This window comes from Syngnathoides biaculeatus, chromosome 21 (genome assembly GCF_019802595.1).
Source record: "Syngnathoides biaculeatus isolate LvHL_M chromosome 21, ASM1980259v1, whole genome shotgun sequence".
In the NCBI taxonomy this organism is placed as follows: Eukaryota; Metazoa; Chordata; class Actinopteri; order Syngnathiformes; family Syngnathidae; genus Syngnathoides; species Syngnathoides biaculeatus.
In genome coordinates, this window is record NC_084660.1 from 1,284,211 (window position 1) to 1,298,240 (window position 14,030).

General features: G+C 49.0%; 1 protein-coding gene across 2 annotated transcripts; it reads left to right on the top strand.

The window, feature by feature from the left end:
* The first annotated feature begins 311 nt into the window (after positions 1–311).
* LOC133494505 (coiled-coil domain-containing protein 149-like) lies at positions 312–12,403 on the top strand. 2 transcript variants are annotated; one of them, XM_061808405.1, is made up of 12 exons: positions 312–505; positions 855–1,016; positions 2,214–2,252; positions 3,298–3,405; positions 3,490–3,606; positions 3,677–3,849; positions 3,916–3,988; positions 4,056–4,140; positions 4,303–4,447; positions 6,343–6,419; positions 9,477–9,566; positions 11,187–12,403. In XM_061808405.1, the coding sequence occupies exons 1-12, from the start codon at positions 449–451 to the stop codon at positions 11,549–11,551; spliced, it is 1,491 nt and encodes a 496-aa protein (XP_061664389.1). In that variant the 5' UTR covers positions 312–448; the 3' UTR covers positions 11,552–12,403. The 2 variants fall into 2 exon arrangements, with proteins under 2 accessions (XP_061664389.1, XP_061664390.1); XM_061808406.1 differs by lacking the exon at positions 312–505 and adding an exon at positions 524–679.
* The last annotated feature ends 1,627 nt before the right edge of the window (positions 12,404–14,030 follow it).

Below are 14,030 nucleotides of genomic sequence, written 5' to 3' on the forward strand. Positions count from 1 at the left end.
AATCACAGGACGGAAGTATTTGTTTTGAACTCATACATGGATTTTAGTTGTAAATGTGTATTTTTATTTGCGATGTATGCCAACGATCAAGAAGTACGAAGAATAAAAAAAATCCCTGAAAATAAATAAAATAAAATAAACTTCAATGTTTTTTAATCGTCTATGTACCCGAAAGCAAAGGCAATTTAAATATCCTGATATTGAAGTGTTTGTAACCCACGTATTAAACCAAGAAACATCAAATAATTCCATTTTTTTTTAAATCACAACGATATCACTGGGACCGCACGGGTGATTTATTTTTAAAAGATAAACCGGATATGATTGTCTTCCTCCCACGCCGCGGCGAGTTTGTGTGACGTAAACGCCCGGCCAGTCTTGCCAAGTCCTTCCACATTCTGACGTTTTGTTTCTTTGTTTTTGTTTTGTTTTTTTTCCCCCCTAAATTATGAAGAAAATGGAGTCTTCTAGAAGTGACAGTGACTGGCAGGGGCTGGTGAGCGAGGTGAGTCCGCCATAAACGTCCGTTGTTGTGCTCAGACGCACGCAGGTGTCCCTAATTAGAGACTGAACATATGGAGTGACGCTAAACTTTGGTTTTTTTGAGTTTGTGTGGGCGACAATTCGAAAATATGTATTTCTGTACGACTATTCAACAATGATTCAACACCTAAACGTGGTGTGTGTGTGGCTTATCTTCACCTTTGCGTTGTTTGCCTTTCCGCTTGCCGGCCAGGTCACCGGTGTTGACATTTGCGCAGTCACGTGACCCCAGGAAAAAGTGCTGATTTCGCTCGTTTGGCAAAAGTGAGGAGGTTGAAAGTACGATTTCCCGTTTGTGTGTTTTCTACTAGTTCCTGGCGTGTAAGCGCAAGCTGGAGAGCAAAAAAGAGGCCCTCCTCATTCTGTCCAAGGAGCTGGACGCGTGCCAGCAGGAGCGAGACCAGTACAAGCTGATGGCCAACCAGCTACGAGAGCGCCACCAGGGGCTCAAGAACAAGTACAGGGAACTCATTGTGAGTTATTGCACGCGTGTGAGAAATCCACTGCTTTGCATGAGCAGTGTATCCAATCGGTCATGGAATATGGATCCTATTTTGACAATGTGATGCGAAATCCTCTCTCGTTTCATCGTGTTTTGAGAAGATTTTTGTCGGCAATTCCGAATTTTCAGGGGTGCTGCCATTTTCGCTAGTCGCATGATGTACGTGAGGTGTACTGTGACGTTCCAAACGCTCGATTACATGGGGCCGCATTTATCCCCGGCGCCAATTTCTTGTATTTATCCTCATCTGATGAAGAAATAGCGGGATCGATTGATAGGGAAGACGGAGGAATACTTCCATACAGATATGAACCTGTGGCTGTAATTAATGTTGAACATTCGGATGGTTCTTTGGGCGGAATGACGCGGAGTCTGACTACTCGGAGGCCTGCGCGCGACATAAGTGCGTAAACAAAGACCCCCGGGAGTTCCGGGCCGGCAGCCCGGGACGGTTCTTCGGATGGGAATGACGAGCTCCGTCGGCGGGCCACGAGCCGAGCTTTCAGGCGGCGGAGGCCTTTAGCCGATCTTCGGTGGCGGCGGAGGCCTTTAGCCTAGCGTCGGCGTCAGGGGCTAACGGCCTCCGCCGCCGCCCGCTTCGTTAGCCCCGGACGCCGACGCTAGGCTATAGCCCTCCGCCCCCACCGAAGCTCGGTTAAAGGCCACCCCGCGGGTGCCGGCCCGGAGCTCCCGGTGGCCTTTGTTTACGCACTTATGACGCGCGTAGGCCTCCGAGTAGTCAGACTCCGCGTCATTGCGCCCGAAGAACCATCCGAATGTTCAACATTAATTACAGCCACAGGTTCGAATCTGTATGGAAGTATTCCGATACTGCTATTTCTTCACCAGATGAGGATAAATCCGAGAAATGAGCGCCGGGCATAATGGTGTCCCATGTAATCGAGCGTTTGGAACGGCACGGTACACGTCACATCCGCCCACGTACATCACGTGACTAGCGAAAATGGCAGCACCCTTGAAAATTCGTAATTGCCGACAAAAATTTTCTCAAAACACGATTAAATGAGAGAGGATTTAGCATCACATTGTCAAAATAGAGTACATATTACATGAGCTATTGGATACACTTTTAATGCAAGCGCTGGATTCCCCCTTTAAAAAATCTGCATGTTTCTCGCTGATGGTTTTCTTCTTCTTCATGATTTAGGACGGTGACCCATCTTTACCGCCGGAGAAACGCAATCAGGTAAATCCCAGAGTTGCGTTCGTCTTTGGGGTAGTTAGCGTTGTACCATCTCTATAAACAAAAACCTTGCTGGTATTATTCTTCAAATGTTTGACAATAAAGCATACCGTACAATACTATACCATGCCTACTACGGTATTTTAATGTGGGTCAAATGGTACTTGGAGACTTAAAATATTCGGATGGTTCTTCGGGCGGAATGACGCGGAGTCTGACTACTCTGAAGCCGACGCGCGGGACGCAAGTGTGTAAACAAAGGGCCCCAGAGCTCCGGGGCGGCAGCCGCGAATGGTTCTTTGGACGGGAGTGACGTAAAGTCTGACAAGCGAGCTTCGGTTAGCCGAGGTCCGGCGGGAGTCCGTTAGCCGAGGTCCGGCGGGAGGCCCTTAGCCGAGGTTCCGCGGGAGGCCCTTAGCCGAGGTCCGGCGGCGGCGGAGGCCTCCGTTGCTGCTGTAGCTCGGCTAACGGCCTCCCCGGACGCCGAAGCGCTGCTCGCGGCCCGCCGCCGGAGCTCACTCGTCAGACTCCGCGTCATTCCCGTCCGAAAAACAATATTCAACATTAATCACAGCCACAGGTTCAAATCTCTATGGAAGTATTCCTCCGTCTTCCCGATCAACCGATACTGCTATTTCTTCATCAGATGAGGATAAATCCGAGAAGTCAGCGCAAGGCATAAACGGTGTCCCATGTAATCAAGCGTTTGGAACGGCACATAACACGTCACATCCGTCCACGTAGGTCATGTGACTCGCGAAAATGGCAGCGCCCCTGAAAATTCATCATCTCCATTTGTGCGCACCAACTGATCAAAAATTAGTTTCACTCCTTTTTCTATTTTAATACCAGAATGTCTTGTATATTTTTTTCCACTTTGAAATTTACCTTGCCGGCCTGATTGCAGCAAGCTGGTGGACCAGTTTTGGCCCACGGGCCGTATGAGTAGCACCGACAGTCACCCGCATGATCATTGTTTTGTCGGTGATGTGGGTCACTGTCGGCTATCTCAGATGTTGTCTCCGAATGTTTCCCGTGGTTCCCGCAGGTGAACCTCGCCCAGCTTCTGCGAGACTCCAAGGAGCGTGCAAGGCAGCTCGGCGACGAGGTCAAGGAGCTGAACCAGCGGCTACTGGAGGCTCAGGGCGACAACAAGGTGAGTGGAGACGGCACACGCTTCCGGCCTCGTCCGCGGCATGTCGCTGAAAGCGGAACCTCTCATCCTCCTCGGCGGCGTCAGCTCCTGCGGATGACGATCACCCGACAGCGGCTGGGGGACGACGAGGTCGGCGCACGCCATTTCCCCGCTCACGAACGCGAAGATCTGGTTCGGCGACTGGAGACGGCCGGGCGTCAGGTTGGCAAAGCCGGGACTGTCGCCATCTTTTTGAGGCCAATTCGCAGCGTCGCGGTTTACGGTCCGCTAGATGGAAGAAACGGAGCACAACGCCAAGGCCCTGGCGGACGAGCTGCACGACGTGAAGGCGGAGCGCGGCGTGTACCGCGACAAGGCCGAGCGACTCAACGTGGAGCTCAATCGCGTCCTGGGCAACCGGGACTCGCGCATCGTGGACGTGGACGCGCTCTGCACGGAAAACCGGTAACGCACCCGCACGCCGGTTCTCGGCTTCGGCCTGGGTTTGAAAAGCACTTTGCGCCCCGGGAGGTATTTGCACGAGCGCTTCAAGCAGCTGCAGGAGGAGGTGAACCTGCTGAAATCCAACATCATGAAGTACAAGGTAACGGCGTTTCTAGGCCGCTCAAGATGAAGACAGTGGAAAGCGATAAAAGCTGGGCTGGTTGCAGAATGCGCTGGAAAGGAGGAAAAACTCGAGTGGTTACCAGAAGGGACACCCCACTCCAATCAAGGGGGTCCTCTCCGCCGAGCGAGGTATCCCAACCCGCAAAACGTACGATCGGTACCGCTGATGCAGTTCGTCGTTTGATGCGAGCAAAAGCTGTTGAACAATATTTGATCGGAATGGAACACGTTTTTGTCATTGCGCATAAATATATCATCATGTATTTGTTTTGAAATTCAAACCCCGCGCAGTGGAGGGGATGCTTCTGGAAGAGCACGGCGGCAGCCTCCCGGCCACGCCCCGGTCCGTTTCCGACCTCAAGTCGCTGGCCACGGCGCTGCTGGAGACGGTCCACGAGAAGAATCTCGTCATCCAGCACCAGCGCCACACCAACAGGTGACCGCCGGGTCGGGCCCCCGTTTGGCCGAGCTTTGTTGATCCGGGAATTGTGCCCGTAAAGCAGGGGTGTCAAACTCATTTATTAGTTCGGGTTTCCCTTCAGAGTGCCGTTATGACAGTGGAACCATAAAAATTGTTTATCGCCTCGTCATATTGACGCGTGAAATTTAGATATCAAGGGTAATGGGTTTTTCAACCATTATTGAGGTATGGTAACGTAAAAACGCTTGCAATACCTCAACGTTATGCTTTATGATTATGACAATTTGAAATTTTGGTACAGATTTGAACAAGAATTACGGAAGTTGACATACTAATTTCCGGCCTACAGAGCGCACCTGGTTATAAGCCTCACTCGGTAAATTTGTAAAGGAAATACCATTTGGTACATACTGTACATAAACCCCACCTGTGTAAAAAAGTGCCCACATTGAAACGCAAGATCTTTACAAAGAAGTACGGTACACAGAAAGACTTTTCAAAGTTTTAATACCTTAATTTAGCTTAACATAGCAACAACATCGTAGCACTAATAGTGCCGGTTTAAAAACAAAAAACAAAAAAAATCATACCGGTAAAAATCACGGAGACACCGGAGTAACGCAGCAGAAACACGCTAGCACAGTGCTAATGCTAGTGCAGTGCTAACAGGGCCGGTTTAAAAACAAAAAACATACCGGTAAAAATCGCGGAGACACGACAGTAATGCGGCAGCAACATGCGAGCACAGTATTGATGCTAGTGCAGTGCTCACAAGGCCAGTTTAAAAAAAAAAAAAAAAACATACCGGTAAAAATCGCCGAGACATGACAGTAATGCAGCAGCAACACGCTTGCACAGCTTTAATGCTAGCACAGCGCTAACAGGGCCGGTAAAAAAAAAAACATACCGGTAAAAATCACGGAGACGCAGCAGTAATGCAGCAGCAACACACTTCCACAGCGTTAATGCTAGTACAGCGTGAACAGGGCCGGTTAAAAAAAAAAACATACCAGTAAAAGTCACGCAGACACGGCAGTAACGCAGCAGCAACACGCTAGCACAGTGCTAATGCTATTGCAGTGCTAACTGCGCCGTTTAAAAAAAAAAAAACATACCGGTAAAAGTCACGGCAGTAACGCAGCAGCAGCAACACACTTCCACAGCGTTAATGCTAGTACAGCGTGAACAGGGCCGGTTAAAAAAAAAAACATACCAGTAAAAGTCACGCAGACACGGCAGTAACGCAGCAGCAACACGCTAGCACAGTGCTAATGCTATTGCAGTGCTAACTGCGCCGTTTAAAAAAAAAAAACATACCGGTAAAAGTCACGGCAGTAACGCAGCAGCAACACGCTAGCACAGTGATGATGCTAGCGCAGTGCTAACAAGGCCGGTTAAAAAAAAAAAAAAAACATACTGGTAAAAATTACAGAGACATGGCAGTAATGGACAGCAACACACTTGCACAGCATTAATGCTAGTGCAGCGCTAACAGGGCCAGTTAAAAAAAAAGAAAAAACATTCCGGTAAAAGTCACTTTCTCGGCCCATATATTCCACCGGCCTCACGCTTACATTTCTGCTCAAGTGCCCCCTTGCGGGCGTTAGAAAAAATTAGCCGCATCACCGCAGGGTTGAAAATGTGTGAAAAAGGATCGTGGCTTATAGGCCGGAAACTACGGTCCACGATTTGCCTTCGCGGGCCCCATAAAATCATGTGGCGGGCCGGATCTGGTCCCCCGGGGCTGGGGTTTGACACCTGCGTTGTAAAGCAAGAAATTCTAAAGTGATCTTTTTCCATTTTTTTTTTTTTTACTTCATTATTGAAAACTACAAAGTACATTACTATTACTATCCTCAAATCCACCGCCACGGGTGACATGACTCACACGCCTCTGGGTCCTCCGTTAGAATCCTCGGGAACCGAGTTGCCGACTTGGAGAGGAAACTGAAGACGTTGGAGGTTGCCGGTTTTTGGAGTCTTCCAGGTGCGTCTTTTTTTTTTTTTTTTTTTTTTGAAATAACCCAAACATCAGCGAGCAGATATTTTCCTCTCTGACACAATTTTGGCGTGTCTTTCTTTCCTTTTTGCGCCGACTGCGGCTCAGGTCTGACCTACCGCGTTTCCGTGGGAACCGGGAGTACGTATTCCTTCCGTGTCGCTTTGTCTGGCCTCTCAATGTCATCTCTCTCAACTCCATCCCAGCATCAACTGAGCAGTCCCCCTTTCTCCCCGCTGGGGGGCGGTGTTGTGCCACGGAGAGAGAGTGGGGGGGGGGGGATTCTGCCCGCCTGTCACCAGGCAATCATTCTCAGCCATAAAACTGACAAGCGTCCATTATGGAAAATGATTGCCCACATTACAAACACATTTAGGGGGAATGTGGCGTTATTAGGGGATTTGTAGGCGCCCCAAAGACCGGTGTGTGGGGTTGATGTGTATTAAACAGGACGGAATGGAACAGGCAAACTATTTGTTTGGCGTGAAAAGCGCATGATTGACATCCCCCCTCCCCCCGTCCTCCTCGGCGGCCAATCACCCCAAAACAAAAGCATTTGCGCGCATCCATTTTTTTTTTTCTTTTTTTCCGGGTGTTGTTTTCGCGGCGCGAGCCTCACACTCGAATGGGTTGTCGTAAAGGTTGATGAGCGCATTTGGCCCGCTTGTGCGGGTTTGCGACGGCGTAAGTAGCATATGGTGCCGGGCCAAGAGGCGCGCAGCCATCGCTAATGAAGACGGATGACGGGGAAGTTGAGGCCACTTTTTGACGGGGGCGGGGGTGGGGGGGGCGACGCTAACGCCGGGGTACGCGCTTGCAGGTTTTGAACACCTTCGAAATGAAGATTTTTCAAATGGGGGTGACCCACGCACGGTGAAAGAACGCCGTGCGTGTTTTTATACCGCGCAGTGCGATTGATGTAAGTTGCAGGTGTCAAACTCAAGGCCCGGGGGCCAGATCTGGCCCGCCACGTGATTATGTGGCTCGCGAAGTCAAATCTAGAGTGTCGTTTGCCAAAAATGAGTTTAAAGTTAGGAAGGCACTGAAAGGGATGAAGAAAATGGAAAGACAGTTGGTCCTGATGGCATACCGGTGGAGGTATGGAAGCAATTTGGAGAGGTGGCTGTGAAGTTTTTGACCAACCTATTTAAAAGAATACTACCAGGAGAGAAGATGGCAGAAGAATGGGGGAAAAGTGTGCTAGTTTCTATTTTTAAGAACAAACTACAGAGGAGTAAAAATGATGAGCCACACAACAAAGTTATGGGAAAGAGTAGTGGAGGGTAGACTCGGGTCAGAAGTCAGTATCTGCGAGCAACAGTATGGTTTCATGCCTAGAAAGAGTACCACAGATGCATTATATGCCTTGAGGATGCTCATGGATAAGTACAGAGAAGGTCAGAAGGAGTCTCTGTAGACCTAGAGAAAGTCTATGACAGAGTACCAAGAGTGGAACTGTAGTACTGCATGTGCAAGTCTGGTGTGGCGGAGAAATATGTTACAATATTACAGGATATGTATGAGGGCAGCAGAACAGCGGTGAGTTGTGCCGTAGCTGTGTCAGAAGAGTTTAAGGTGGAGGTGGGACTGCATCAGGGATCCGCGCTGAGCCCCTTCCCGTTTGCGGTTGTAATGGATAGACTGACAGACGAGGTTAGACTGGAATCCCCTTGGACTATGAAGTCCGCAGATGATATTGTGATCTGCAGTGAAAGCGGAGAGCAGGCGCTGTGGCGACCCCTAACGGGACAAGCTGAAAGGAAAAGAAGATATGTTATAAATGATAAAGTTGAGATATTATAAGCATTTTTGTTATCAAACGTGAATAGTTGAGAAAAACCCATTACCCTTCATTTCTGATTCCAAAACTAGTTCATAAATTGATGAGATGATTGAACATTTTTGTTCCGCAGTCATAACGGCCCTCTAAGGGAAACCGGAACAACAATGTGGCCTGCGAGAAAAGCTAGAGCAGAGCAAAGCATTCTTCATTGCAGGCAGAGCAATGATTCTTGCTAAAATCTGAATTTCAAATTTAATGGATAATATGAGGTGGTTAAAGATTTTTATGGTTTCACAGTCATCCCGGCCCCCTGAGGGAAACCGTAACAACAATGTGGCCCACGAGTAAAATGAGTTTGACACCACTTACATTGTGATTCGCAACGACAGCAATCCCTCATTTTTCACAATTAATTGGTGCCAGACCTGCCCATGAAAAATGAAAAACAGCGAAATAGGGATAAATGTTTTTTTTTTAATTTCTTTGCTTCATAGGTCCTTGTCGTCTTGCTGGGGGTGCCGCATTACACCCTATCAATGCGGCTTCCCGCTACAGTACTGTACTTTGGTATTTTTATTTTTTTATTTTATTTTTTTTTTTTGCTTCTTTGGTCCATGTCGTCACGCTGGGGCTGGCAGTTTACTAAGTAGCACGTAGTACGTCACATCCGCTCACGTCGGTTATGCTACTTGCGAAAATGGCAGCGCCCCTGAAAATTCGTAATTGTCGATTAAAAAATGTTCTCAAAACACTATTAAATGAGGGAGGATTTAACATCACTTTGTCAAAATAGACTACATATTCCAAGACCTTTTGGATACATTGTTCATGCTAACCACTGGATTTCCCCTTTAACTTTCATAGTAAGGCGGGGGCCACAAAATATCATCTTTGGGGCCGTAAATGGCCCACGGGCCGCAAGTTTGAGACCGAGTCCGCTTAGGCAATGGAGAACAGTCTGCCATTTACATCCCAAGGCAATTTTGGGGTTTAGAGTCTTGCCCAAGGGCACGTCGATAGCGGACCAGTCTAAACCCCTGACTTGTAGTACCAAGACTGACCTGTGAGAGGCAACGTGGTGCCACGCGGCGTCTAAGACTTTTGTCCATCCTTCACGTCGCTTCCTAATTGGGTGTCGCTTGTTTTGACACGTGGCAACACACGGAGGCTGAAATCTGATTGGATTAAAAAAAAAAAAAAAAAAGAACCACTTTTGGGAATAAATAAGTACATTTGGTGTAAATGACTCGTTGTTCTCGCAGGAACTCAGGACGAGCGGAAACCCGACGAGAGCCTCCCGCCGGGACTCCACCCGACGCGGGCGGCGTCTCGGCAGCCCCGCCTCCCCGCAGGTAAAGCGAGCAATCGCGCGTGGAACCCGGCCCGCCGGACGAGGACGGCGTCGAGAGCGCCGTCGGCCCGCGCGGGCACCGCCTCCGTTGCCCAAATGCCACGGCATTTGGAAAACGGGAAGCAAATTCTCGCCCGCTGACATTCAGAAACTTCTCTTGAAAGACGACCGAGTGTGAAATGTGCGCGGATGATGATGATTGGGGGGGGACACCATAAATATGGATACCGGACGAAAAGTAACAGCGTCTGCGGGGCCTTTGAGAGTCTTTAACCTTTTTTTTTATTATTATTTTCATGCGTGTCCACAAATATGGGTCAGTAATCCCCCAAAGTGCGGCCGCATTTTGGGGAAGGGGGAGAAACTAAGCCGTCGCTGTCACACGTCTCCTCGTCACCGTCGCCGCGGCTATATTTAGACTGTTGCCATGGAAGCGCTCCGGACACAATTGGACTTCGATGCTCAATATTTCTCAAACCTGCAGGTGACAATTCATGGCGCTGTAGCCTTGTGGGTGTCCTCTCACTGGCCACCGGGGGGCAGTGCAATACAGAGTTGCAATGGCGTTTGTGATTTGTCGCAGAGGATAAAGACTATATGCATCGCAGTAGAGCCATACAGTGAATACACCCCCCACGACAAAACCCGGAAATAACAAAAGTGCGCGGCCCGACCTGCTTATCGTGTGGAACGCAGATGTGTCCCGGTAGCGACATTTACTCACTATTGAGGACTATTAACCCTGAATTGTGGCTCTACTAGATAAGGTCTATGGATAAGAAAAGAACTTCGGGGGTGGGGGGGGGCCCAGTCACCCCCCCGAAGAGATTTGATACAGTAGTTGATAGTTGCATCATTTTTATTTTTCTTGTGAACTTTAATCATGCTCTGTTCCATTAGATTGTCTGTGTTTTTGTTTTGTTTCAACGATTTCGTTACAAGTTGTTTTTGTATTACATTTTGTAAAAAAAACAATTTTTTATTCTCCCCCCCCCTGTTATTGCTCGTTTAAAGTTTATTCTGCACTTTTGATAATAATAATAATAAAAAAAAAAAACTTTACAAGGCTGGGGGCCGAGTCGCTACAGATACGGCAATGCGCTACCAGCCTAGCCTACTCTGCTAGTAAAGCATATATTTTAAACAAAAAGTAAATATATTTCTTAAATTATTGTGTTATTTTAAGTATTTAAACTATACATGTATTTCTACTATGCAGTTTATGATCATGAAAAGATAAAAAAATGCTTTAAAAAACGCAATTTTTTTCAGGCTTGGAACGCATTATTTCTTTTTCCTTTGATTGTAATGGGAAATATTGATTTGGTTTTCGAACACATCACTTTCCGAAGCGCCTTCTGGAACGCATTGTGGTCAAGAACCGAGGTTGTACCGTATTCGCTGTCTCCTCGTGTGTCGGATTATCCGTTCCCCAAAGGCTGGTAACCCTGCGACGATCAATGCAAATCATGAGCCTGTCGATGGCATTTTCCATTATTTATTAGCATGACGCTAGTAGGGGCACTTCTCAGGCTAAATTGTTTTGTTTTTGAAACTCTCCTTGAAAAGAGGATGCATTTTGTTTTGAAAATGACCAAAGGTTGCTTTTTCTCCCTTCCAGCGTTGTCACAAGACCCAAGTTTCCATGAATCTTTGCGGCAGTGCCACACGGCCAGTCGCGACCTTGGCACAGATGGCGCGCCGCAGACGAAAGGGATCGAGGGCAGAGGAGGAGACCCGGCGACCTCGCCGGAAGAACACGGACGGAGTCCCGCGGAGGAGGCGGGGCGGGAGGTCGAGGAGGAAGACCCGGCGGCGACCGTGGAGGAGGGGGAGGAGGCGGCGGTGGCGCTGGACGCCTCGCCCGGCCGCTCGCGACTTTCTCGGCAGGACCGCTACTCCCGGGATGCACCGGGACATCGCTTTGAATCGGACTTGCCGAGCGCGTGCCACGGGGACATCCGATCGTGCCATCACGTGGCGTGATGTCGCACAAAGGTCCTGAGGGAACACAAAAGTTCAGATCCTCTGCGATTACCTGTGAAGTGATCGCCCCGCGTAACTCCCGCTAACAACCCGGGCCAAACCTCGCTCCTCCCCCACATCCAAAGTGGTTGAGCGCACACGTCACTTTGTCGTGACGCTTTTCGATTATCCAGGGCTTTGGCGCCATCTTGTGGGATCTCAGAGCTCACTTTTTGAACAGAGAGCAAATGTCCACACACCCCCGGCGAGTTTGTCGAGGGTCGCTAATGTATTATTTTCAGTTTGTGTGTATTCACGAGTAATTTCAGTGTGCCTTAATGTCGAATTTCACCAAGACGCAACGTAGCTAAATCCCACCTGGTCCGTACCCCGAGCCGGCAGCGAGCCCCCCCCGTCCCTTCCGGTCCCCGCACGCAGGTGACAGCTGGCCTCTCCACGCAAAAAAACACCCAAACAACCGGCAAAATCCACGAAGCGCTTACGCGGCGCATCTCGCTATTTTGAAAACGGAGCGGCGGTGTGAACCCGGCACCAGCCAGCTGATTTGGCACGCCGCTAAGAGTCTCTTTCCTTCCCCCCGAGGAGCGCAAGTTCCTCAACCAGATGGAGGGGGAACTAATGAAGTCGTAAGACTTATGTCAGCGCGCTTTTGGATTCCTCATCAGGAAGTTTTGCATGCCTTGAAGACAGAGGAGAAGATTTGCAAAAAAAAAAAAAAAAAAAACATTTTGGCAGGATCCTGTAAGGAGCTCCTTCACCATTTCCCGCAGAGATGTCTCACGACAACATCCGCTCGCAGGGTGTATTTAATTGAAATGCGGCAAAAAGTAGCAATAAATGGGAGAAAAAGGAGTGTTTTTTTTTTTTTTTTTTTTCAACTGCTAGCCTCGCACATTTTTCCGCCACTTTTGCTTTTTCTCACAATTTCATGAGACCAGCCGACGGGGGAGCGGCAGAAGTGCGACCGTTGTCGCCGTCCGGGCAAAAGGGGTGAAAAGGTGAGAGATGAGCTTTTCGGAGGTCGCGCTTTCCCGGCTGGGGTTAATTCTTTTTTTTTTTTTTTTGTATGTGTGATAGCTCCTCACCTCGGTATTCGGGTGTCTCGGGGGATGCCTGGAGGGAAGGTTTTGGGGCGCGGACTTGACAAGCGCAACTTTCCGCGCGGCTTGGCTGACGGGACTTGTTATTACCTGCAACGGCGCGTGAGCGAGTGAAACGGGCAGAGCTTGTCACTCATCTTTTTTTTGTTTTGTTTTCATATAGAGTGAAGAAAATAAGTATTTGAACACCCTGCGAGATTGCAAGTTCACCCACTTCGCCCTCGGGCGGGGGAGGTGGTTTGGTCCGCGTGCGGGAGGAGAAAGGAGCTCCCGCCCACCGGCCACCGGTGTCTGGGCGCCCCTGATGTAGTTACTTCGCCCGGTATGGGTCATGAGTACGCGACGTATTGTCGTACAAACTGTCGCGGAGTCTGTTTAGTTAGAAGTGATCCGCATATCATCTAAATATGCTGTGTTGCAAGTCCACTGTAAGAGAGATAATCTGAAAAGAATTTTTTTTTAACAATTTGTGTGATACAGCTGCAAATAAGTATTTGAACACCTGTCCATCAGCTAGAATTCTGACCCGTTAGTCCGCCTTTAAAAGTCCACCTCCACTCCATGTAGTATCCGGAATCAGATGCACCTGTGTGAAGTCGCTAGCTGCATAAAGACAGGTTTGCACATACTGCAGGAGGGATTTTGGACCACTCCTCCACATCGATCTTCTTTAGATCAGACAGGTTTCTGGGCTGTCGCCGAGAAACACGGGAGTTTGAACTCCCTCCAAAGATTTTCTATTGGGTTTAGGTCTGGAGACTGGCAAGGCCACACCAGAACCTTGATGTGCTTCTGACGGAGCCACTCCTTGGTTTTCCTGGCTGTTTGCTTCGAGTCATTGTCATTTTGAAAGACCCAGCCATGACCCATCATGCTGATTTGCATTTAGATGATATGCGGATCACTTCTAACTAACAGCAGACTCGCCGACAGTATGTATGACAGTATGTAGCGTACTCATGACCCATGCCCCAGGCGAAGGAACTACTTCAGGGGTGCCCAGACACCGGTGGCCAGTGGGAGCTCCTTTGGACCAAACCACCTCCCACGCCCGATCCACCTCTGCGGCTCTATACACAGCTAGCTGTCATTTGGAATCCACGAAGCTCTCGTCCTTTGCGCCCGCGCAATCCACTTTTTCACGACGAACCGGGTCTTTTGGAACCGCGTGAAGAGCGAATCTATGCTCCCAAGAGTTCGGGCAATATAGAGCAATACGAGACGGCATTTCGGCTAACACGCGGGAAAAAAAAACAAACTTGCTACTTTCCCGCCGATAAAACTGTTATACACACCCGAACGTCTGGGGGGGGGGGGGGGTGAACATCACTTCCTGCTTCTCCAAAACGAACGCCTCGAGAGGATACAAAAATCCATAT

Coding starts and splice junctions, on each gene's coding strand:
- LOC133494505 (XM_061808405.1), top strand. CDS start 449: ATGAAGAAAATGGAGTCTTCTAGAAGTGACAGTGACTGGCAGGGGCTG. Junction 3,989..4,055: donor CCAACATCATGAAGTACAAG/GTAACGGCGTTT, acceptor GGCTGGTTGCAG/AATGCGCTGGAAAGGAGGAA. Junction 4,141..4,302: donor GGTCCTCTCCGCCGAGCGAG/GTATCCCAACCC, acceptor AACCCCGCGCAG/TGGAGGGGATGCTTCTGGAA.